General features: G+C 48.2%; 1 protein-coding gene across 3 annotated transcripts in view; it reads left to right on the top strand.

The window, feature by feature from the left end:
- The first annotated feature begins 8,958 nt into the window (after window positions 1-8,958).
- Window positions 8,959-26,381, top strand: part of tasora (transcription activation suppressor a) — a 33,704-nt gene continuing 16,281 nt past the window's right edge. For 2 of the 3 annotated variants that reach the window (XM_061220875.1, XM_061220874.1), the window contains exons 1-13: window positions 8,959-9,379; window positions 14,428-14,573; window positions 15,439-15,531; window positions 16,933-17,005; window positions 20,672-20,763; window positions 21,363-21,497; window positions 22,762-22,892; window positions 23,232-23,269; window positions 23,929-24,034; window positions 25,333-25,436; window positions 25,645-25,748; window positions 25,853-25,925; window positions 26,166-26,240. In XM_061220875.1, the coding sequence (XP_061076859.1) occupies window positions 9,076-9,379; window positions 14,428-14,573; window positions 15,439-15,531; window positions 16,933-17,005; window positions 20,672-20,763; window positions 21,363-21,497; window positions 22,762-22,892; window positions 23,232-23,269; window positions 23,929-24,034; window positions 25,333-25,436; window positions 25,645-25,748; window positions 25,853-25,925; window positions 26,166-26,240 (1,474 nt within the window). In that variant the 5' untranslated portion in view covers window positions 8,959-9,075. The remainder of the gene's footprint in view (window positions 9,380-14,427; window positions 14,574-15,438; window positions 15,532-16,932; window positions 17,006-20,671; window positions 20,764-21,362; window positions 21,498-22,761; window positions 22,893-23,231; window positions 23,270-23,928; window positions 24,035-25,332; window positions 25,437-25,644; window positions 25,749-25,852; window positions 25,926-26,165; window positions 26,241-26,381) is intronic. The other variant, XM_061220876.1, reaches the window with a different exon arrangement.

Raw genomic sequence — 26,381 nt, 5'->3', positions numbered from 1 at the left:
AATAATAAAATGTTTGTGATGTTCCAGATTTTCACGTTTGTGTCGACGGCGCTCCCTGTTCAGAACATCTTCCCGTGCTGAAGTGAACTGTTAATTTAATTTCCTTTAAAATGCTATTTGTGTGAATGCTCATGTACTATTTGGTCGTTTTCTCATTATTGATGAACCACAAGTAACTAGCTAGCTAAAAATGAAGTCACTATCAGCAGTTTTTCCAGATGACTTGTGTTCTCAGACAGATAAGAGGACTCAGGGCTGTATGTAGGTAAGTCACACTGCTGATTTCGTGACTACACACTCTTCATTCCAAAGAACTGTCCATCTGCGTAAACGTTACATAAATAGTCTTCATGACATAATCACTGGTTGTATAAAGGGATATTTTAACAGTGCTCTGCTGTACACCAGCGCTGTTCGCTTTCACACTGAAATCTGTCCAATTGCAGAACTTCACTGGAAGACAATGTCTCATTGGATAAACCTAAAACTTTACTTCCAAAATTTCCAGAGAAAACCTAAAAGATACAGGTGTAACAAATTTAAGTAAAGTTTTAGGTTTATCCAAGGAACATTTTTTTGCTGTGTAAAATCTTATTTTACTTTTAGATTGAGAATTTGGTGAATAAGGGCGGCATGGATGGTGCAGTGGGTATCACTGCCGCCTCACAGCAAGGAGGTCCTGGGTTTGAATCCCCGTTGGCCAGGGCCTCTCTGTGTGGAGTTTGCATGTTCTCCCCGTGTCTGCGTGGGTTTCCTCCGGGTACTCCGGTTTCCTCCCACAGTTCAAAGACATGCAGGTTAGGCTGATTGGAGAGTCTAAATTGCCCGTGGGTATGAGTGAATGGTGTGTGTGCCCTGCAATGGACTGGTGACCTGCCTTTCGCCCAATGTATGCTGGGATAGGCTCCAGCCCCCCTGCGACCCTGTTCAGGATAAGCTGGTTAAGATAATGAATGAATTTGGTGAATAATTTTGTTTATATTTGCAATGCAAAACAAACCGCAACTAAAACGCAGTTGGGGCAGAGGATCCGTCCTGTACCTGTCCCGGGCAGCGTTGAGCAGAGACAAAGGGGAAGTGTGCACAAGTTCTCCTTTTACAGGTTTGTCTGTTGGTCGTAACGCCAGGTGAAGCGCAGTAAAACCTTTAAAGTTAACAGGAAATAAATGAGAACAGAAATAAATAAAGGGACCATAAGGGACCCAGCCGTCCTTTTAAAGTGGCTTTGTGGAAAAATAAGGGTTTTAAGGTTTTGGAAGCGATGTTCACGTTTGAAGCTGCGCTTTTTGTTCCCCAGCGACGGAGTCCGTCTGTTCGCTACACGACACAGCGACGTTGTTTACACGCATTCGATTTGCTATGAAACGCTGGGTAAGTACGACCTGATTTGAAATCGCATCGTGTTCATATCACATTGTTCACTTCTGGGCCAGCTGATAAGTTAATAAGCAGTGAAAGTACAAAGCTAAAAAAAAAAAAACCGCGCTGTCTCTCAGATGTCATGAAGGGACAGGGTGACTTCCGAAAGAGAAATTCTGTTCAAAATACAAAAACCTATAAATGGAGGGGCGAACTTGTCCTTCGATAGATTAAAGGACAGGCAAAAAGATTAATCAATATAATTGTGAAAATGTCCATTGCAAAAAGCACAAATGTGCATTCTAACAGATTACACTAAGAAATAAAAAAATGAAACATTCAAACAGCAGACTGAAAACCCCGTGGACAATACCTTGAATGTACAGTCCATATATTCAGATATGGACCTCAATTCTCATTATTACATCTGCTAATGCATTGAATAAAAATAAATAAATATAAATTCCGAAAAAAACATTTATAGCATTTTTCACGATGGCCTGATATTGTCCCAACAGCCCACCTCCAGCAAGAAAATGAATGTGAAATCTCTGGCCCCCAAGGCCTCATCCAGAAGACAATTTTTGAAGTGAATGGAAATGCTGCCCTCGGGTGGCTGGCATGTGTACTGCAAGATATTTACTTGGGCAGCCTGAGTTTTTTATTTATTATTTATTTAAATGTTTTTAATTAATTCCGTGAGGAAGTACTGTCCGACTATAATGAGAAGGGCATGAAATTTAAAACCCATTACCAATCGCTACCTATCCATCGACCAATGAATACATCAGATGTTATTTCTTAATTGATAGATGTTATTTATATATTTGGTGTTGGGGGTGATAATCCTTGAATTTTCATCAATCAATTTATCCTTTTGTTCAATGATTATTTTCGGTCAATACGAGTGATATGAATTTTATAAATGTTCCGAGGGGACTTTGAGCATAGATCTGGTTATGTGAATTGACTCCCCTTCTGCAGAATAAAGAACACTAATTGTTTACAGTTTGTGCCTCGTACTCTTAGAGTTTGACACCAACGATCTAAGAATTGGACCGTCGTACGTGAAAAAGACGTTTCCGTGACTTTACTAGTTTTCGGGGAACGCGTGTGCCTGCTGCCGTTCTCCGGCGTCTCCTTCTCACCTCAGTAGCAGGTCTGTGTGATTGGTCCTTTTAAACGGGCACACCAGAGGTTCCGGTTGCATCAGCCTGCTGGAAGGGCCTCGGTGTGTGTGTCTGCGTGTGCGCGTGTGTGTGTGTGCGCGTGTGTGTGTGGCTGTGCGTATGTCTGTGTGTTGACTGTAACAAGAACCACAGGGACCAGCAAACCATATTTCACCTTACACACCAGAGCAAAGCACCATGGGAATATGGTCTACAAGCGAGCGCAGGGAGACAGAGGCCTACTCTCCTGGGGGGCTGTTATCTCTCAAGGACCCTGTCCTCACGTTTCCTCTTTTTCTGGCCTACTGACTCTTGTGTGTGTGCAGTGCTGCTGTCCGCATGCAGGCCAGTTGGTCAGTCAGTTTCTCTGTTTATTTGACACAACCAGTTTGCGCATATGTTTTTCTCTGCATCGGTCTCTTATATTATCCCTTCTGTGCTCAGGTTTGAAAAGGGGAATCTCTCTTTCACTTTAAAGCCTGAAATGTCAGGGTAATCCAAGGAATCACATGTATGCTGTGCACCTTGGCTGAAAATAGATCAATTTAGCTGGTTTCTGTTCTCCTTTGAAGCAAGCTTCCCCATTTTATTTTAGAATTTGCCAACCTGATATATTTTAGTATTTCAGAGTCATGTATTACGGGCAATGTTTCAGGTTTTTATGGTCATTTTGTTTTCTCTTTTTACACTCTTTAAAATAGCGATTTATATATTTTTTCACCATGAAATGAGTTCTTCAGCGATGAAGGCATTAACATTTCCTATAACACATTGAATATATTCATTATTATGTTCAGTAAAGTATGATTCGTCCCTGTAAAAGTATTTCAAACACAGAGAAGCTGTATTATTATTCTCTCCAGAAGAATGTTTCCTCTCTGTTTTGCAGCTCTTCAGAAGATCAAAGTGCTTATTAATGTGGCTCTGCAGAAGCTGAACATTTTGTCAGTGCGGTGCCTCGGCGTTTTCATGCTCTGTTTCATTTTCTCATACATCTCCACTCCACCAGAGGCATTGGCAGCGCTCTACGTACGAGCTGGTAAACTATTTCCTGCCTCTAAATATGTAAAGCACTTACTGGGAAAAAAAAATACTTACTCACAGTACCGTTGAAAATACAAATTTGCCAACTGTCTCTATCGAGTCATCCTGCGTTTTTTTTTTTTTTTTTGGTTATTGTATTTCTGCTGTGTGGTGGTGGTGGTGGCGTTTCGTAAATGAATGAGACCGTTGTGTTCACAGCTCAAAATAACTCTCCGTGTGCCTGCTTCTGTCCAATGAGAGGCTGTCTTCAGGGTGCCAAACAGCAGAGTTGCTGGAGCCCGATTGTATTGGTCGGAGTTATATTGCATCTTCCAACATTTCCTTCATTTCTGTCTGATAACTTTACACAGTGGTTCACGGGTTGTGTGTATTCCAGAAGGATCGGATTCTGGTGCCTGATTGGACACTTGGTGGCACTATAGCGCCCTACTGAAGATGTAAAATTTGAAAGGGCCCCATTTCTGCCCTGTTTGACCTATGAAACTGCAAAGGTGTGATTGCTATTCAATTTTGATTTTGTATCTCCAAGGGTATCGCCACAGTAAGCCAATGAACCTGTATGTAGGCACGGCCTATGACAAAAATGCAAACAAATCCCTACATTTGACATAAAGTGATGAAACCTGGTGTGTCCATTGACAGCTCTATCAAGAGGACAATCACAAAGAACTGGCCCAATTGCACCTTTTTTGCAACTTGTTGATTTTTTTTTTTTTGGTAGTGCAACATTTCTCAACAGAGAAACCAAAGAAGTGCCAATGCCAGTAAAGCAGGCCATAATGAGGCTGATAAATCTGAATGAATCAATCAGACACACTCGAAAACATTGAACAAAATCAACAGTTGAAAAATATTTTCAAGTGTCAAACGGATGAAGAACACTCTCCAGGCTGTCGGCATCGATGCGTCAAAGACAACAAGCTTACTCTCCGAGGCTTCACTGGTACTGTGGAGAGCGGAAAGGAACTGTTCATGATCAAAAGCAAAATCGGCTGGCCAAGGTTGATCCAACAGCCTGGTCCCCGAGGGAACTCTCGCTACGTGTACAAAGTGGTTACATTTACATTTACATTTTTTAGTCATTTGGCAGACGCTTTTAATCCAAAGCGACTTACAAGTGCATAGGTTCTACCATAAGTCAAAGCATCACATCCAGAAACTAGCAAAATACACATGAAATGCTGTTCTAAACATAGTTGTCATCATAAGTGCATTTTTTTTTTTTTTTTTTGGGGGGGGGGGGAGGGGTTAGACAAGGATAGGGATATCAGAAAGGAGGGGCAGGGGAAATCAGGAGGGAGGACTAAGGTAGAGTATGAAAAGGTGGGTTTTGAGTCTGCGTCGAAATAGGGGGAGGGATTCTGCTGTTCTGACAGTGGTAGGCAAGTCATTCCACCACTGAGGAACCAGAACGGAAAACAGGCGTGAACGTGCAGCTCGACCGCCAGGTGCACGTAGAGAGGGAACCATAAGGCGACCAGAGCTGGCAGACCGGAATGGTCTAGCTGGGGAGTAGGGAGTGATCAGGGATTGTATGTAAGGTGGGGCAGTGTCCTTATCAGCCTGAAATGCCAACACTAGGGCCTTGAAACGGATGCGTGCGGCAATAGGTTGCATTAGGTTGCAAATATGGTTACTATGGTCTGTCAAGTTAAAACAACGAACATTAGCTACATACAGTACTCGTACTGTGCGAGTAAACTAAATTATTTTCAGCATCAAGTTGGCAAAGTTATATCCCAATTGTTACGCAACATTTTGTTGATTATATAATGTATTCAACACTGTTCACAGAACAATTTTAAGCAGAACGTTGGCACCAGATATTCATGTTTTTGGAATATTTCCCTTCTGGAGGATCTCTGCTTGAAACCTGAAACTGTAGCAATTTGATGTTGAAAGAAACGTCCTTTTTTTTAGTGCAGAAATTGTCCTTTTTCTATAGTTTACCTGACATCTTTTGCTTAATTGATGGGTCAAGCTGTTCGGCTCAAGGCTCTTACAAATGACTAAAGCTGCATGGGGTGTATGATTGGATTGTTTACAAAAGGACAACATTCTTCACAGATCTAGTCACTTCAGACGAAAACTGTGTCACTGTCCAAATATTTACAGACCACACTGTATATAATCAAGGGTGGAATAAATAATGACTGCCCCCCTCCACCCCAAACAGAGCAGTATATAACTGTGGCTAGTTGGCTCTTGCTTGTTTGAGAGAACATATTTCTTATTTCATGGCTGTCCTGCTGTGGTCCCACAGAAACACATTAACATCTTACAGAAAACAACTTGTTCCATTTAATGTGTGCTTGAGTACGTATTAATGAGTACGTAACTTTCATTGGCTGTCAGCAGTCCCCAAGGGAAAGCAATTACCCTGGCAAGAGCAGATCTGAGCAACACAATAGATCTGAGCAACACAATATATATATATGGCACAGATATTACTTCTGCTAGCAAGCTCCTGACCTGGATCTACATGATTGTATGCATTGCACTGCTGCCACACAATTGGTCGATAAGATAATCGCATGAATGAGTAGGTGTCATAAAGTAAAAATGTTCCTAATAAAGTGCTCGGTGAGTGTATATCTACAGAGGTGACTAAATGTGCATATGTTATATGATCGTGACAATGCAGAACAGTCAATCAAGACATTCCACTTCCCTCCCGTACCAGCCAACAGACCCATTTCTCGTCCCTCAGCGATACTGCAACTACATACCTCACACCAGGGGACACAGACCAGTCCAGCAGTCATAAGCTACCCCAAGGCCTATAATTGGTTGTAGGTGTGTTCTGAGCATGGTAAATGGTAAATGGTTGGCATTTATATAGCGCCTTTATCCAAAGCGCTGTACAATTGATGCTTCTCACCCACCCATTCATACCCACACTCACGCACCGACGGCGATTGGCTGCCATGCAAGGTGCCGACCAGCTCGTCAGGAGCATTTGGGGGTTGGGTGTCTTGCTCAGGGATGCTTCGACACAGCCCGGGTGGGGGATCGAACCGGCAACCCTCCGACTGCCAGGCGACTGCTCTTACCGCCTGAGCCATGTCGCCCCCCATGGGGAACAATAGTGGCAGAGCTTGACGTCGTAAGGGCAGGGCATCTCGTGTTTAATGAGCTGAGCTATGGCACATAGGGAGGAAGGTAGCTAGTCTCATGACTGCACGATCAGAGTTACCCACGTCAGGCGTAGAACATCAATTGAAATTGGGTTGGAGCTTTGGCACAGAAACACCTCTCTCTGTGTGTACCGATGACCTCTATTGTCTCCTAACCTTCTCCTTCTTTGTTTCATTTTCCGGGATCTCCTGCCCCTCCCGCCTCCCCCGCCCCCCCCTGCCCTGAGGTCATGGATCGCTCCAGCCCTGCGGTCCTGGGCCGCTGCAACCCTGCCCCTCCCCTGGGACACGCCCACGCCTCCACACATCCTGGAGCTCCAGATGCCTCGCCCTCCCCTCTGAACTGTGTACTCCACGTTCATGTGGACTTGCTACTTTACCTGCTGTTGCCCACTCAACCTGTTTGATTTGCTGTGATAGATTTCTGCTACGGCCATTCCGCCTTCACAGCTCTCCGGCCAGCGGAGGATGGGCTCCCTGCTCTATAGCCGGATTCCTCCCGAGATTTCTTCCCATCGGGGAGTTTATTCTCACCACCGTTTCAGGGTTTTCCCTCTTGTTTTTTTATTTTAATTTTTTTATTTTTTTAACCTCATGCACTTGCTATTTTGGGGGTTCAGGCCTGGTGTTTGCCCTGTCCACCCCCCCCCCCTTCTGTTACTGTGTAAATCGTCTTCTGTAAAAAAATCCAAAATAAAATTGAATTTAATGTCGATTGAAACAAAGCCCCACATTCATCAGTCAGCGATGGAATAGACTGTGCAGGAAAGCCGCGGTAATTATTAAATTTGCCGTCGCAAATTATTTGACGGCTAATTACTAGCGACGGGATGCCCTGGTTAGCTTGTCTGACCGGCCGGCGACAGGTCCCCCCTGATTGTGTTGGCAGCCAGCGTTGCTACGTGTGTTTACCCTCCGCATCCCGGGGCTGGAGCGGGTCTCCCTGGCGGCTGAGCCCGGGCCTGAAGGACGGGGGGACCACCTGGGAAAAAGCCCGGGAGCGCAGTGCAAAAACAACATCCCCCCCCCCCCCCCCCCCCCCCCGCGCAGTCTGATGCAACTCATGGCAACGAGGCTACCCTGGAGCCAACGCAAAGGCACGTCCACCAGGGAAAAGCCCCGGTGCTGGCTTGTCTGAGGGACGGGGGGGGGGGGCGGGCGGGGAGCGGGGGGGGGGGGGGTTGGTCTTGGACCCTGTTATCCTCTGGTGTTAATACCATCGCCCCCCCCCCCCCCCCAACACTACCACAGAAAAACACCTACTCTGCCACTGTTCTTCACATCTTTGCTGATTGGGAATTTTTATTATAAATATTAAGAACTGTGAGGGCTACTGTACAGACTAGTACTGTTTTTCATGTGCCTGCCTTTCTACGATACCTGAATGTGCAAATAAAAGGGTGGTGCTACACCTACCTACCATAAATAAAAACTTAAGTTTGTCTCTCTTCATTTCTTTTCCCAGACAAAAAGGTTGACCCAACCCTCACCTGGGAGTTATAATTGAACTTACAAGAAAACAAACTAACAAACTTATGGGCAAGAAAAAAGTGTAAAATGGCTGCTGAATGCAATCCTAAACAGGAGAAGAGGGGGTGGGCCACCATGTTGTCTGCGAGGCAAAGCTTTTATCAGTTCTCAAATGCTGGGGTCTCTTTGATGTGCAACAGATGATCAGCTGCTTTTGATCCAGAGTAGATTGTCATGATACAATGCAGGGCAGGGCAGGGCAGGAAGTGGTTTCGGTGACTGTACACTTGAAAGTCCACAATCTACACAATCTATGTACAGTAGATAATGGGTCATGGCAGAGAAATCTGCATTCACTCGATTTTCCGGATCAGCGAAATTGAACTACGACTGATGTAGGTCCACTGATGATGAATTCAACCGATAAATGACAAAACAATGTACTGGCATTAGTTTTGATAAAGACAAGAGAACTATTTTCTCTGACATGTTTCAAATAACAGTGAGCTCCGAGTGATAGAACGGTTTAATAAAATGAAATGGCGATAACGATAGCATATTTTAACCGCGGGTGGGGGCGGGTGTAATTTATTTTTTTTCACATTAATGGCGAGTCAGAACCCGGCGTAACTGCAGTCTATTGATAGATACCGGGGTTTTTTTTTGTCAGAGCAGGGTACAGTACACCAAAAATTCCTACAGGAGGCGCGACGTTCGTTTGTACGTGAGTGAGATTATAAATGCAACGTCGGGCGGCGGAGTGAAGCAGTGGTAGAGGAAGGAGTACGTCAGAGAGACAGAATGGCGGTGGCAGGGTGAGAGGAGATAGTGGGAGAGCCATATTCAGCGTCCGCAGAAGTGTGGAAGCGGCGAGTGTTTCAACCGTCGTCTAAAACATGGCCAGTAACATCAATATGGAGAGACAACACAGTAAAGGAGGCGATAGGCGGCACAGTGGCGATGTTCCTGCGGAGAGTTGTGATATTTTGAAGCATTTGTTGCCAGCCGCGGTCGCATCCAGCCAAGATGGCGAACAAGCCGTATGTGAAGGACTAGCGTCTGAGCAAGAAGCTACCGAAAGACGGAGGAGCGGGGTGTCGGATCTGAGGCACAACAATTCTCCCTCAACATACCAGAGACCTTCCGATGAACTGCCACGGTTAAACTTTCAGATCCCAAGGAAGAGCAAAGAACGGAAAGGTTGTGCATTCTCAAGATAATATTCCTAACACAGAAGCTATATTATGTTTCGTAGCTCATCTGCTGCATGTACGAGGCAAATCGCGTTTCTTGGCTGAGGTTAGAGAATTGTTTTGGGTTGATCCATCTGCAGAAGGTAGTTTATTGAGCGCGAACGCCGTTAACGTGTGCCGGAAAACACTCAAAAGAATGCTCTAACACTGCAGGTAAGTTTCAGTGCTGGGAGACGGCATCAAAGCGGAGGACAACCACGTGAAGATGGTACCTTGTTTTTAACGAGTTGCGTGCCTCCATAAATCAAGACCAATCACAACAGTCGGATGGCCTTTAGCATTATTTTTGGATGATGGATAGGCCCACACCTGACCATCCATTAAGTAATTTTAAAAATCATATTCTCAAGTGTGGGTATTCTTAAAAAAAAAAAAAAAAAAACCTCAGGTGTCAAGTTTTGTTTGCTTGGCCACACCCATCTTCAGTTGATGTCTAAAGAAGACTCTTCCATTGGTTTTGGGTTTTTCCTCACCTTTTCTCTCCACCCATGCAGTTGAAAATGCATTAGTTTGAGAAATTAAGATTATTTTCCGCTGGGGTCCTTGCGTTGGCTATAGTTATGGGAGTGAACAATTTCTATTTTTTGAGCCAGTACACTCTGTACCAGAAATGCCAATTCATGGCTAGTTATCCTGAATCCAGCAATGATGACCTTTGAATGGGCCCATGGTCTGTGTAGGCCTGTTGGGTGGGGAAGGGGGGGTCTTAATTTCGTTTGCACGTAAATTCCAGGGCCCTCTTCCGATAAGCGCACATCACTCCCAGTTCCACCTTTCGTAGGTTCAGTCTGTATCAGAAGGGAGACATTTTTGTCAATTTCAGCTGGGCAGGTGCGGTCCTTAGTCTTTGGGTCCTTTGTCCTGGGCGGCCTGTAGTGTACCGGTTAAGGTACATGACTCGGACCCGCACGGTCGGTGGTTCGGTCCCCGGTGTAGCCCCAATGAGATCCGCACAGCCGTTGGGCCCTTGAGCAAGGCCCTTAACCCCCTGCATTGCTCCAGGGGAGGATTGTCTCCTGCTTAGTCTAATCGACTGTACGTAGCTCTGGATAAGAGCGTCTACCGAATGCCATTAATGTAATGTAATGTTATGTCCGAGAGGGATTAATTTCTTAAAGGCCGTGGCAGAAACGGGTCTCCGCTCGTATCGACGGGTCTCCGCTGCTGACCTCCTAGGCCCCGGAGCCTCTGACGGTGCTGTTCTGCCATGTGCTCTGTGCCTCCGAGGCCTTACCCGGTCTCCGTCTGCGTTGCTGGTCTGGCACGTCAGCCCAGCGGGTCGATCGGTTGGGAGTCAGTTCGCTCATTACCCAGCATTCCCCCTTACCAATGCGCTGCGGTTGTGGCGGTTACATTTGGACTAAACGCTGCTGGTCTTCCCGCCCCCCCCCCCCCCCCCCCCACCCCCCCCTTTTACGCACATCACGAAACATCACATTTTTGGCGGTGTAAAACCCTTCTGAATGTGCCGTGTTAAAGTCAAAATATAAATATATTCTGTGCGTTACCGTCCCTATGTCACGATTCCAGTCGATTTGCAGCGTAATAACGGCCAAAAATAACGGCCAAATGCGTGTTTTATAAGAAACAAAAAAAGCGTATCGTCACACAACGGGCGCACCTCAAGTCCTTTTTTAAGAAAATCCATTTAGTCGCATTAGATTTGTGCTTTTTGCAATATTTAAAATTGGGGAGGGGATTTTGATTTAAACCATTTAATTTTTCCAACCGGCGAGTTGGAGGTCTGAGTGTGTCCCTCTTGCATGGAGGTCCTCTACACTGTGGTCACGCTGTGTATTGGTCACAGTTAAAACCTGCATGACCTCCAGAAAAGATCTCAAACCCTCCTTTCGTGGGCCATACAAGAACTGTGCATACCTCAACCATAGTAATCTTCACCATAGGAAATGGGAATTACTTTCTATACATTTCTTTTTGTGTTAAGGTAATTGTAAAACGGTTCGATTTTGACTGCGCGGGTTCTTGAAAATGAGTTGCGTTTCTGAGCTGCTACATAATTTAAAATGCCATACCTATGATTTGGCTCGGTGAGACGTTCAGCTGAAGTTTGAATGCAGGCATAAACTGTAGATGTCTGGTTATCGTGATGTGGTTAGCTGTTGCTCAGATGTAAGCCCTTCATGGCAAACTGGATCACAGGTTTGCTAATGGATGTGTACTCCGGTATTTTAGGACATGGTTCGCTTGGGATGAATGTCGTTCCACATCTGCGTGACTAGTGGTTGGCTAGCTCTTGAGTGGTTGGCTAGCTCTTGAGTGGTTGACTAGCTCCTGCAGCAGTAGCAAATTTATGTTAACCATTGAGTGCTCTGAATCTGAAGAAAGGCACCGCCTTTGGCTGAACATCTTCTGTACAACATGTCCTGTAGCCCGGAGTGTGCAGTGGCTCGGATGCATTCCCATTTAAGCCAGTTGCCAGTAGCACTCCCAACTGTGGTTAGAATAATCGACCCCCTTCCAGACACACGCATACAAACGGGATTGATTGCTGAGCACCACCCCCAGCCAAGAACGTGAAGCTCAAAAGTGTGAATATGCATCCTAAGAATCAAATGCCAACATGACACATGGCACCTCCTAATTTTATTTGGTTATCTTTCAGGATTTGGCTATAGTTAATGTGGTTAACAATTGTAGGTTTTTTTTTGTTTTTTTAAATGGGAAGATGTTTTTGTACCAGATCTCACCGTCTACCCCTCCGAAACTCCATGAGTTTAAAATGTGCCCTGAACTCTTTCCTGTAGGCTGCCCCATACAGACTCCCCCGTTCTCGAGTTTTCAGGAGACGGTCACTGTGGGCTGCCGTGTTTACAGTTGACACGGAACATCAGATGATTCCGTTTTGAACATTCCACAAGGATAATGTCAATGTGCAGCAAGCTGTCGTGGCCTTTTAGCAGTGTGGAAATTTGACCCTTTCCCTGCACTGTGAAGCACCACTGCCTGCAATATCCTGCTCCTGTTAAACTCAGAGTATTAGTTCTGTGTTTGCAGTGCCTTCCAGTTTGTAACAAACCCTGGTATTATGAACGCAGTTCCCTTTTGGAACCACAAGCGATGTAAGTGTAGTTCCTTCGAACATGTTTTTTTAATTTTGTTTTTTTTACTTGTATACATTTGCCACATCAAGTTTTCTAGCAGTCTCCCATGAAATTAAAAAAAGGAAGGTGTCCATTTCATGAAATAGCCTACTTGTTAGGTAGATGATTGCTACCTCTTTTCAGACTGACCTGACTATTATGCTGCACCTGAGTATTAGTAAATTAAGCCTTTATTTGAGTGTCTTTACTGAAGTGATTTTCTTGTTACAGAGAAGAGGCTGGGTCTCATGACACTCGCCCTAATCCGCTTTGTTCGTGTGCACAGCACCTGCCCCACTGCACCTGTACCAAACCGTACATTCTGTGCAACAAAGTGCTCTGACCTGGAGCTGAGAATCCGAACCAAAGCGTGAATACGTGACCTAATGTCGAAGATCTTGCCTGTGCTTCCTTGATTTGTTCATAAACGGTAGCCCCCCCGGGCTAAGGGCAGCTGTTGTTGTTGTTGTCGTTGTTGTTGTTGTTGTTTTGAAGAGTGACCGCCGTTCTGTCCCGTAGCCAGAGCTAGTGGTGTTGTGAATTGTGGGTGTGTGGTCCGGGAGGCAGCAGATCGTAGGGCCTGAAGGTGAAGCTGCAGTTAATACTGCGCCATATCTCCTCAGACTGTGTGTGCCCGGTGTTCACCCACGGCGGAAATGGGATGCACATTGGCAGGTGCTTCCTGTCTGTTATTTTGCTAAGCTGAGCACAGTCGTGGGCCTGCTGAACATGGGGCTGATAAGAGTTTGTTTTGTGATGGCTTGCAAACCGAAAGGAATTTCCCCCCCACTTTCTGTTTTTATTTTAGCCCACCCTCCCGTTTTTGCACTTGACTGAGCCACGCTGAGATATTGTGGAAGTATGTATTTTAGATGTTTGTCCTGGGGGTAAAAAAAACTAAGCAAAAAAAAAAAACCTTCCAGCATTAAACATGCGGGGCATTGAACCACAACTCTCAGATCTGAACGGGTTTTTGTGAGGTGATCGTACTCGGTCTTGTTGGGAGTCATTTGTATGCTCCCGTTTAGGCCCCTGTATCTATATTGGATTAGTCAGGGGCGTGAAATCTGGTGAACCATCAAGCACTTACCAGTCCCTGTGTTTCTGCTCCCCAGGCAAAAGCGTGTGACACATTCAGTTGTCGTTGCATTTCTCCTGCTGTATTGGATTCTTGTGTGCCAGTTACCGTGTACGTCACTCTGGATAAGGGCGTATGCCAAATGCCTGTAATGTAATGTAGCATTCAGTATCCAGTGTTTGGAATTTCTTTGTCACCTACCTGCGATTCTTGCAATAGCTGATTTTTCCAATCGCATCTTGTCTTGGCCCAGTATGCAGTTTTATTTCATTTTTAAGCGTAATCTCTTTACCGAGATCCCTTTTGATATTTTACTATGAACTGCCTTTCAAGGACAGTGTCAAGGTCAGAGCCATTTGAGCAACCTGCTGGTAGCCGGTGCAAGACCTGCGTGTTTCTGTGTTACATTATTACATTATTGGCATTTGGCAGACGCTCTTATCCAGAGCGACGTACAGTTGATCAGACTAAGCAGGAGACAATACTCCCCTGGAGCAATGCAGGGTTAAGGGCCTTTGCTCAAGGGCCCAACGGCTGTGCGGATCTGATTGTGGCTACACCGGGATTAGAACCACCGACCTCGCGTGTCCCAGTCAGTTACCTTAACCACTACGCTACCGGCCGCCCGGTGTTGAGCCTGTGTTGAGCCTGTGTTGAGCCTGTGTTGAGCCTGTGTTGAGCCTGTGTTGAGCCTGTGTTGAGCCTCTCCCAGCGAGAGCTTTGGTCTGTAGGTTCAGCTCTGCCGTCAGGGCCGCAGGGAGCGCTAGCCGGTCCCGTGCCGCATGCTAACTGCGCTAACCCCTCTCTGTCCCGCAGCGCTGTTCCAGGGCCTGGCCCCGGGGTCGCGCGAGTTCGAGGACGTGGTCAAGATCCTCTCCTCCTGTTACCGGGACGCCTCCTCGGCCGGGACCTTCTCCTACAGCAAGGCCCGACTCGTCCACAGCGAGCTCCTGGAGAAGGATGTAAGCAGGGCCTCCTTGTGTCCCCAGATGCATTTCCTGGTTCTGAAAAAGCTATTTTTCCTTAAGCGCTGAAAATACAATGAATCGACTGTACTTGTGCACTGTGTCGTATGTACTTTTCTTTTCTTTTTTTGTATACTTAAAAAAAAAAAAAAAAATTTTAATAAAGGGTGCCAAAGATGCGTTTGCCGCTGAAAGGGTTGTAGGGTCACACTGTTGGAAAACCGTTGTTGTCTGCAGTGTTAATTATAGGACATGACTGTTGGCTGTGGTCAAACCAGTCTGGCAACAGAAAAAAAAGAAAAGCAGCAGCCCAGGTTGTTATTTCCTGGAATCTGGCCGTGCGCTTCAGTCCGATTTGAAGCTCCTCCCTGTGGTTATGAAGGAACCCCATGTATCGTATCTGAAAGGGGTGGGATTGACAAGCCTTGGCCTTCTGGTCAAGTTCCCCGGAAAAGCTGACTTGCATCTGGCCACCAAATCATCTCATGTATTTCAGTGACCGTACAGTCCCTTGAGTTCCCAACCCACATTTCATCCACAGGGCAGTCCCACAGTGAATGACGTTACGACTGCTGGATATTTGGGTGGTAAAGCCCAATACAGAGACATAAGAGAGTGGCATATGCTTTCATAACCCTTGGGTGTCAATATCTCTTATCCATCTCTATTGTGTAGCTGTATTGGGCTTTACCACCCAAATATCCAGCAGTTGTAGCATCGGTCACCGTGGAATAGCCGAACAGTTCATCGCTGCAAAAGTCCGTTGAGCTGTTCCCATTTGACCTTACCCCCGGCTAAGTGAAGCTAAAATAAATAAAAAATGAACGAATGAAGGGTGAGCTTGTCGTTTGCTCCTTTGCAGTTCGTCGAGAAGAAAAGGGAGTTAAAACAGGATGGGCGGGCAGACAAGGAGCTGGTGGAGTCCTACTGCTTCCTGCTGCCAGACCCCGCCAAGGTAGGTGTGCCCGTTTGGGAACGACGGCGGTGTTGAGGTGGGCGCGAGGTTTGTGACTGGAGGGATTATGGGATGTGTGGAGAAAGAAGAGCGGGGAGGAGATGCAGTCGAGTTCTTGATGAGCACGCTCACACAAATTGTTGTGCAATGACTGAAACCAGGGGCCTTTTTAGTTTGTCTTGTTCTGGTGGGGTTGGCCGTATTTTCAGGGAGTGTGTTCACCAGCCTCCCTTTACCAGGGAGACGTTTGTGTTCCACCGCCTCCTACTCTCCAAGCCCCCGTGCCCCACATTCCACACCCCCTGCCCCTGAAACTGGCCCTTTTACTGGCCCCCACTGGCAATGAACAGCCTCCCAAACACTTGGGCCCTGGGAAGTCATGGGAGATGGTCAGACATCAAGAGTGTGGGAGAATGTTCATGGTAATGCTGAAAAGAGGCTATGCAGGAAGCAAAAACTGTCCATCTTCCAGATTCGGTAGATTGATGCCCTGTCTCGTCGAAGGCTTGAGGGACGAATGCGTTCACAAATTTTTTGACAGCTCTCTGGTTCGCACGCATTCCACAAGCGAAAGTCTTTGTTCCCTGGAGAGTGAAGCTCCTGTCTCGAGGGCGGGGGAAAGCATTATAAAACGTAACGTTCTTCAAAAATACATGCAACAAATCACTGAAAAAAAAAAAAAAAAGCAAAAAAAAAAAAAAAGTGTCTTGAAAATGACTCATGGAAAAAATGAGGCTGATTTGACAGGAACCCTGTGGTACGAGGCCAGCTCTGATGTCATCGCTGTGCCTGGGGTGGGTCCTGGTGCGATGGGTCATTACTCAGCGCAGAGCGGAGGTTTCTGTGGAAGTGGAAGAGCTGAGGCCTTCCTGTTCTATGCCACAGGGCGGCGGGGGGGGGTTCCCCTGCAGGAACCGAAACTATTGTATTGTAATCGAAACCCTGCATCGATTTTATAGTGCAGTTACACTCTCCCTGCAACGATTACAGTGCAGTTACTCTCTCCCTGTAACAATTACAGTGGAGTTACTCTCTCCCTGTAACAATTACAGTGGAGTTACTCTCTCCCTGTAACAATTACAGTGGAGTTACTCTCTCCCTGTAACGATTACAGTGGAGTTACAGAGGGGCCCTCTCTCCCTGTAACGATTACAGTGCCGTTACTCTCTCCCTGTAACGATTACAGAGAGGACGTCTCTCTGCACCAGATGGGTTCCCCTGTAACAACTCCAGCAGTGTGGGCTTGGAGCCCTGCTCCTCCCTGTCTGCTCAGTCCTCTGTGCTGTGCAATGGCAGCAGCAAGGGTTGTCAGTGTGAGGTGGAGTCGTGTTGAGCTGTGCTCTGTGCTTCTCAGTGTGAGGTGGAGTCGTGTTGACCTCTGCTCTGTGCTTCTCTCTGCAGCTTCAGTGGATCTGTGAGAAGGGCCTGTCTGTGGGACACACGCGGATCACCGCGCTAGGGAATCCGGCTATGGGTAGGTCCTGTGTGTGTGTGTGTGTGTGTGTGAGTGTGTGTGAGTGTGTGTGTGAGTGTGTGTGTGAGTGTGTGTGAGTGTGTGTGAGTGTGTGTGTGTGTGAGAGTGTGTGTGAGAGTGTGTGTGAGAGTGTGTGTGTGAGAGTGTGTGTGTGAGAGTGTGTGTGTGAGAGTGCTGCTGGTGGTGCCATAATACAGCCTCAATAACCTCAGCACTACAGTCGGGAGTGTTGGGGAGCAAGGCTGTTTGCCAGACGGTGTAGAAATATCTTCAGTAGGGAGGACTGGCTTTCTCTGTGTTCCCAACTGAACTCGATTAAATTATGATCTCTGACCGTTGAATAAAGTTAACAAATCATAATAATGAAAAAAGAAGCCCTCAAGATGTTTTTACTTGAGGTTTTTACTTTCAGGAAGACATTTAATTGCTCTCAAAACGTGCCACATACCAGATCACTTTAATGCAGTTAATCGCTTTGCCAAACCTAGCTGCTGAGGCCTAGCCAGAAGACTAGTGTGTGCAGACGCATGCAAACCAACAGAGACGGTCTCATGCAAACGAGAAGACCTGCACGCACAAACCAGCACAGACACACAAACCAGCAGACCTGCACGCACAAACCAGCACAGACACACACAAACCAGCAGACCTGCACGCACAAACCAGCACAGACACACACAAACCAGCAGACCTGCACGCACAAACCAGCACAGACACACACACACAAACCAGCAGACCTGCACGCACAAACCAGCACAGACACACACACAAACCAGCAGACCTGCACGCAAAAACCAGCACAGACACACACAGACCAGCAGACCTGCACGCACAAACCAGCACAGACACACACACAAACCAGCAGACCTGTACGCACAAAACAGCACAGACACACACACAGACCAGCAGACCTGCACGCACAAACCAGCACAGACACACACACAGACCAGCAGACCTGCACGCACAAACCAGCACAGACACACAAACCAGCAGAGCTGTGCACAAACCAGCACAGACACACACAAACCAGCAGAGCTGTGCACAAACCAGCACAGACACACACAAACCAGCAGACCTACACACACAAACCAGCACAGACACACACAAACCAGCAGTGCTGTACACAAACCAGCACAGACACACACACAGACCAGCAGACCTGCACACACAAACCAGCACAGACACACAAACCAGCAGAGCTGTGCACAAACCAGCACAGACACACACAAACCAGCAGAGCTGCACGCACAAACCAGCACAGACACACACAAACCAGCACAGCTGTGCACTAACCAGCACAGACACGCACACAAACCAGCAGAACTGTGCTCAAACCATTGCAGACCCTGGCACAAACAGCACAGGCATGCGGAAACCAGTGATGACGCTGCTTTGCGGCTTCTTCTTGACCGCAGACACCGCACGTGCAGTCAGGCCCCGATCTCTCGACACCCAGGATAGGCTAAAGGTTTGCTTTTATCCAGAATGACTGAGAGTTGACTTCACTAATCCTCCCCGGAGCAATTTGGGGTTTAAGGAGCTTTCTCAAGGGCCCACAGATCTTATTGCGGTTAGACTGGGGTTCGAACAAACAATCAGTCGAGCAACTTGGCTACTCCGTAGGCTTACCCTTGCGTGGCAGAAAGTTAGTCAGCTCCGCCAATCCATACACTGAGTCTTAAGGTGAGTCACTGAGTCACTGAGTCACTGAGTCACTGAGTCACTGAGTCTCTGAGTCACTGAGTCACTGAGTCACTGAGTCACTGAGTCACTGAGTCTCTGAGTCACTGAGTCTCTGAGCGTGTAAAATATCTCACCCTGCTGTCTGCAGTGAGGAAATGGGAAACTGAGCATTACTCAGGCTGGAATAAATATAGTGTACACTCATGTGGCCCCTGAGCCAGGCAGTGCTGCTGCTTCTGTTTTCTGCCTGATGGTTTGATTCATGGCTGCCTCACCTGGAGCCCCAGGTCTGAATCTTTACCTGACTGAAGGGGAATGCGTGCAGCCAGCAGGCAGTGTTTCCCAGACATTTTGCAGGTAGTCTGGGGTGGCTGTTCAGGTAGGTCAGGTCCTCGACGTCTTTGCATGCGGTGCAAACTTTGCGGAAGAGGCTCAAAGAGGAAATAAAGATGTAGAAATATAAATGCACTTCATTTCTGAAACTGCTACCAAGTATGCTGCAATGAATGAGTATGTAGAGAGGTTTTTCCCCTCTTCCCCTCCTCCTCTGTTGTTAAATATTTGTAAGGGAAACGCAAAAAAATAAATGTGTAAAGCGTACCCTGCTTATTCATACACATTTGAGTGAATGTGTATGAATAAGTTTAGGTGAATTTGGTTTGGCTAAGCCAAAAGAAAATGGCATCACAGGGAGAGGGAGGGAGGGAGGGAGAGCAGACTAGGGGAGTGGGTGATGGGAGTGGTCTGTTGACTGTACGCTGGTTACGGTCACCGGGGTGAGCTGGCCTGGCGAATAGCTGAGCTTTTACTCACCCCTGCCACACCCCTCTGAGCACAGCACCACACACACACACACACACACACACACACGCACACGCCTCTGAGCTCAGTGCATGGAAGCGTGCATTCCCCCCCCCTCGCACACCACACAAACCACACACACATACCGTGTGTACCAAGCACACACACACACACACACACACACACACCCCATTTGAGCTCAGTGCATGGAAGTGTGCATTCCCCCCCCCTCGCACGCCACACAAACCACACACACATACCGTGTGTACCAAGCACACACACACACACACACACACACACACACACACACACACACACACGCCTCTGAGCTCAGTGAGCTTGCATTTCCCCCCCTCACACACACACACACGCATACCATGTGCACACACACACACACACACACAGACACACACACACACACACACACACTCACGCACACACACACACACACACACACACACACACACACACACACAGACACACACACACACACGCACACACACACACACACACACACACAGCTGGCTCAGTTCACTGCGTGCTGAGCACACTGGCGTTCAGGCAGAAGCCCCTCTCAGAGGGCTGGCGTACACACGTCCAGCACTCCTCCCAGGCAGGTAGAGGAACACCGTCACGTAAAGTGTTTTTATTTTCACACACGCCCCCAGGGCTGTCAAACGCATACCTGCTCTGCATTCCTCGTACGGTTGCCTGTCAATCCCAAGCTATTTTTAGGCCTTGGAAACGCGTCGTTTGGACTTTATCCAATTCTTAACTTTGCGTTAAGCGTTTAACCGTGCTGAACCGTAACAAAGCACTGGAGCTTGACATCCACGAGCCACACGTTTTTTTTTCAACTCGACGCACAAGCGTGTCGGTCGACGGATCGCTGTCCAAACAAAAGGATTCGTTTCGTTTCAATCGAGTCGCCGCCCGTTATGCACACTGGGAGCGGTCGTGGGCGTAATCCGCTCGTTGTTCGGCGATTTGTGCGTCGATTCTATTACTATCCGCGTTGTGAGCGAGCGTGCAGGCTTCTCATGGCCTTCAGGCTCTATTGTCCTTAATAGCGACGTGTGATTTCTGTAAGACTGATTTCTGTTTTTCTTTTTCAAGCAGGAGATGTTACCCGCAGGGTTTCATGCTAAAGTGTCATTCCCCAACCCCTCTCTCTCTTTTCAGGTGTCTATCTGTCCAAATACTCGGATTTGCTCCAAATCAATCCATTTGACTTGGGTGCCACGGGCGATATCATTATATTCAAAGTTATGAAGGTAATGTGTTTTGAAAATGTATAATTTCCTTTATCTAGTACAAAACTAGCGGTTGCCTGGCTTGGAAGTTTTTGGTTTGATGTGTTATGATAAAGGATGCTGCCATACTGCTGGTATAGTGGGCTGAGCCCTGTACCTGGGCCCTGTACCTGGGCCCTGTACCTGGGCCCTGTACCTGGGCCCTGTACCTGGGCCCTGTACCTGGGCCCTGTACCTGGGCCCTGTACCTGGGCCCTGTACCTGGGCCCTGTACCTGGGCCCTGTACCTGGGCCCTGTACCTGAGCCCTGTACCTGAGCCCTGTACCTGGGCCCTGTACCTGGGCCCTGTACCTGGGCCCTGTACCTGGGCCCTGTACCTGGGCCCTGTACCTGGGCCCTGTACCTGAGCCCTGTACCTGAGCCCTGTACCTGGGCCCTGTACCTGGGCCCTGTACCTGGGCCCTGTACCTGGGCCCTGTACCTGGGCCCTGTACCTGGGCCCTGTACCTGGGCCCTGTACCTGGGCCCCGTACCTGGGCCCCGTACCTGAGCCCCGTACCTGAGCCCCGTACCTGAGCCCTGTACCTGTACCTGAGCCCCGTACCTCTCTCTCTTTCAGGGGAAGGTGAAAAGCATATATGAGAACATGTCCAAGAACCCGCCGGACCCCACGCCCAAGTTCGACTGCCACGTATCGAAGAGCGCCCCCAGGGTGACGTCCCTGCTGTCCTACAGGGGGTTCGAGCTCACGCAGGTGTGTGCTGCGGCCTGGAACCGGGCATGTGTACAAATACACACACACACACACACACACACACACACACACGCTCTCGCACATGCACACGCGCCCACACACATGCTCACACACACGCATGCTCACATACACGCTCACACACACACACACACACACACTCCCGCACACTCACACACACACACACACACACACACATGCTCACACACACACTCACACACTCACACACACACACACGCTCCCACGCACACACACACACACGCTCCCACACACACTCACACGCGCTCACACACATGCTCACACTAACCAAACTAACTTCATGGTTGCTTGTGGTGAGTTTGGATGGAAAAGGAAAGATGAACTGACTGAATACTGTGGTGTTGCTGCACTGTGCTGCTTCAGTGTGTCTGACTGAATACTGTGGTGTTGCTGCACTGTGCTGCTTCAGTGTGTCTGACTGAATACTGTGGTGTTGCTGCTGCACTGTGCTGCTTCAGTGTGTCTGACTGAATACTGTGGTGTTGCTGCTCTGTGCTGCTTCAGTGTGTCTGACTGAATACTGTGGTGTTGCTGCACTGCGCTGCTTCAGTGTGTCTGACTGAATACTGTGGTGTTGCTGCACTGCGCTGCTTCAGTGTGTCTGACTGAATACTGTGGTGTTGCTGCACTGCGCTGCTTCAGTGTGTCTGACTGAACACTGTGGTGTTGCTGCACTGTGCTGCTTCAGTGTGTCTGACTGAACACTGTGGTGTTGCTGCACTGTGCTGCTTCAGTGTGTCTGACTGAATACTGTGGTGTTGCTGCACTGCGCTGCTTCAGTGTGTCTGATTGAATACTGTGGTGTTGCTGCACTGCGCTGCTTCAGTGTGTCTGACTGAACACTGTGGTGTTGCTGCTCTGCGCTGCTTCAGTGTGTCTGATTGAATACTGTGGTGTTGCTGCACTGTGCTGCTTCAGTGTGTCTGACTGAATACTGTGGTGTTGCTGCTCTGCGCTGCTTCAGTGTGTCTGACTGAATACTGTGGTGTTGCTGCACTCTGCTGCTTCAGTGTGTCTGACTGAATACTGTGGTGTTGCTGCTCTGTGCTGCTTCAGTGTGTCTGACTGAATACTGTGGTGTTGCTGCACTGCGCTGCTTCAGTGTGTCTGACTGAACACTGTGGTGTTGCTGCACTGTGCTGCTTCAGTGTGTCTGACTGAATACTGTGGTGTTGCTGCACTGTGCTGCTTCAGTGTGTCTGACTGCTTTCATGTCCTCCGTTCACAGCAATACTTCTACGAGTACTCCTTCGACGAAATCAAGAACCGCCCCCGTCACGTGTGTCCGTACGCCGTGGTGTCCTTCCTGTACAAGGGCAAGGAGGCCACGCCCCCTCCCAAACCCAACGCCCCCCTCAGGTACCCCTTCCTCCGCTCTGTGCCTGCTCTGACAGTGACTGATGTTCTGTGACGTTGGGCGGCGACATTGGCTCAGGCGGTAAGAGCGGTCGTCTGGCAGTCGGAGGGTTGCCGGTTCGATCCCCCCGCCCGGGCTGCGTCGAAGTGTCCCTGAGCAAGACACCCAACCCCCAAATGCTCCTGACGAGCTGGTTGGTGCCGTGCATGGCAGCCAATCGCCGTTGGTGTGTGAGTGTGAGTGGCATCAATTATACAGCGCTTTGGATAAAGGTGCTATATAAATGGCAGCCATTTATTTGCCATTTGATGTGTCCTGTGAGCTGACCTGTTTTGCCTCAGTTTCAGGTCAAACTGCAGCTCGTCTGAAGGGCACAAAGGTGAGGGCCTCGTCTGCAAGTTTAGCAGTGGCAGACTGTGAGCTTGAAACTGCCTGAAACCCTGAAACCACGAAACCACGAAACCACGAAACCACGAAATCACAGCTCCCAGCCTGTCTGACTGGTAACCCACCGCAGTGCACACAGTCGGTTCATACATTGGTTAAATAATCCGTGCCAGTCGGTGAGTAATTCTCACTCTTGTTGCACATATGTCGATACCCTGCAGGATTCTGCAGTGTTTGGACGGGAAAATTAGTTGAATAACCTGATCAAATGTCGGGCTTCAGCCTCCTACGTTTCAAGCTCACAGGCTTCCATGCATGTATAGAAATGTATAGAAATGTATATTAAGTTTAGGCCTCAGTACAAGTAAAACAATGAAGATTCAGTGAAGTAATTCAAAGATTCATTATGTATTCTGAGGAATGTCCTGGGCGGATTGATCTAAATTGGAATTGCGCCCATGTTTGACACACAATGCTTGTTGGCCCAATTGAACCTGTGTGGAAAAGTGTGGAAAAGTGTGGAAAAGTGTGGAAAAGTGAGTAGTGAGTAGTGAGTAGTGAGTAGTGAGTCGTGAGTCGTGAGTCGTGAGTCGTGAGTCGTGAGTCGTGAGTCGTGAGTCGTGAGTCGTGAGTGACAGCCCGTCTCCTCAGCCAGGAGCAGCTACACGGTGTGGTGCGGACAGCTGCTGAACGGGGGCAAGGTGCTTTACCAAGTGGGCCTGCGCTCCTCCACCCGCCCCTTCCTCCCCTTCAAACTGTGAGTACCTCTCTTTTGCTCTCTCCCACTCTCTCTTGCTCTGGTTTGCTCTCTCTCGCTCTCTCTTTCCTGTTCCCTCTTTCTCGCTCTCACTTTCTCGCTCTCACTTTCTCGCTCTCACTTTCTTTCTCGCTCTGGTTTGCTCTGACTCTCTCTATCTCGCAATTCAATGTACTTTATTGGCATGACAAAATTAGCATTTGTATTGCAAGGAACATGTTGAACAGAGAATAATAACACTCTCTCTAATATGCTCTCTTGATGCTGCTATCGGTTTCTGCTGCCATTGCGGTTATAAATTATAGAATCCACCGGGCGCCATGTTTGCATTCATAATATTTTTTTCCTGCCGGCACCAGTCGGAATTTTGTGGAGGCTGCAGAAAATTCAATCAAGCCCACTGGCCCAGAATTCCCCGAGCAAAAACTGCCCTTTACACTCACACAAACTCACACAAACTCACACAAACTCACACAAACGCACACAAACTCACACAAACTCACACAAACTCACACAAACTCACACAAACGCACACAAACTCACACAAACGCACACAAACGCACACAAACGCACACAAACTCACACAAACTCACACAAACTCACACAAACTCACACAAACTCACACAGACTCACACAGACTCACACAAACGCACACAAACTCACACAAACTCACACAAACGCACACAAACGCACACAAACGCACACAAACGCACACAAACTCACACAAACTCACACAAACTCACACAAACTCACACAAACTCACACAAACTCACACAAACGCACACAAACGCACACAAACGCACACAAACGCACACAAACGCACACAAACGCACACAAACTCACACAAACTCACACAAACTCACACAAACGCACACAAACTCACACAAACGCACACAGACTCACACAGACTCACACAGACGCACACAGACGCACACAGACGCACACAGACGCACACAGACGCACACAGACTCACACAGACTCACACAGACTCACACAGACGCACACAGACGCACACAGACGCACACAGACGCACACAAACTCACACAAACTCACACAAACTCACTCTTAAACGCACACAAACGCACACAAACGCACACAAACGCACACAAACTCACACTCGCGTGCGCACACACTCGTGCGAGGTCCTTAAGCTCAGTGTGAGGCGTCCACTCTTGCCCTTCAGAGTGCTTTTCTCATGTCTGAGGCGTAAGGCAGCGTGTGTGTTGTGTACGTCGGCGGAGTCTCTGTGCTGTGCGGTGGTGCTGTGTTGTGACGCTGGGTTTGTTCTTGTGGCGCAGTCCGGAGAAGCTGGAGATCGGTACCGTGATGAATCTGGAGCAGGTGAAGAGGAAGATTCCCACAGAGCTCTTCTCCTGGGACACCTACACTGGAACGCGGGAAGGTCAGGCCCCGCTTACTCCTCGCTGCGTTATGAAAACGACCGTGTGGAGAGCAGTGCTTTCCGATTGTGTATCAAAAACCCACCTCGGACCCCCGTCCGGAAGTTATGAAGCATCGCTCCAGATTACTGCAACGTGGTTCGTCTGTTGAGTGCCAGGCGGGCCGCTCCGGTTGCTAAACGTTTTTTAACGGCGCTTGTGTGCTTTCAGTGTTGAAACGTGGGATGTACTGCAGTCTGTTTGAGGTGGAGGACAAGAGCAAACACGGCAACAGCCTGACGGCCCTGCTCCAGAAGCTGGAGAGGGAGAGGATGGTGAGTGTTGGGCGCTGGCTTTTACCTCCGGTTTGACCGGAAGACTGTTTAGGATGTGTACGGTCCCGTCGAAGGGCTCCAGATTGACCGCTCTGTTCCTGCAGGTTCTGGTCAACCCGCTGCTGGATAAGGGCTTCCTCTTCCTGCTGTCCTCCGCTCAGATGGCCAACCCCAGCGGTACGTCGCCCTCTGCTGTTGGGAATGAGCGCTGCGGTTCTGCCTCTGTTCAGCAGATTTCACACGAGCGTTTCTCTGTGTCTGTGGCTCTGTTCAGCAGATTTCACACGAGCGTTTCTCTGTGTCTGTGGCTCTGTTCAGCAGATTTCACACGGGCGTTTCTCTGCGTTTCAGAAAGCAGCGCTGTGTTTTTCTGGCTCCCTTTGTGCTCAGGTTTCACGCAGAGTCTCTGTGTTTCAGAAAGGAGAAGTGGGTGGACGCGCTGTCTCCAGGCGCTCTTCGTCTTTCAGGAGTCGAGAGGCGTCGGTACGTTGAGTGAGTGCTGTGCTTCATTATTATTTAACCCTCGTTGTGCTGTTCATCACATAGGGCACTGGGCCGTTTTCTAAAATAGGTTTCATTATTGTAGACCAGGGGTGTCAAACTGAATCCCCAGGGGGCCGCGGTGTCTGCGGG

The sequence above is a fragment of the Conger conger genome, chromosome 14 (assembly GCF_963514075.1).
Source record: "Conger conger chromosome 14, fConCon1.1, whole genome shotgun sequence".
NCBI classification, from domain to species: Eukaryota; Metazoa; Chordata; class Actinopteri; order Anguilliformes; family Congridae; genus Conger; species Conger conger.
This window is presented reverse-complemented; position numbering and strand designations above follow the sequence as displayed.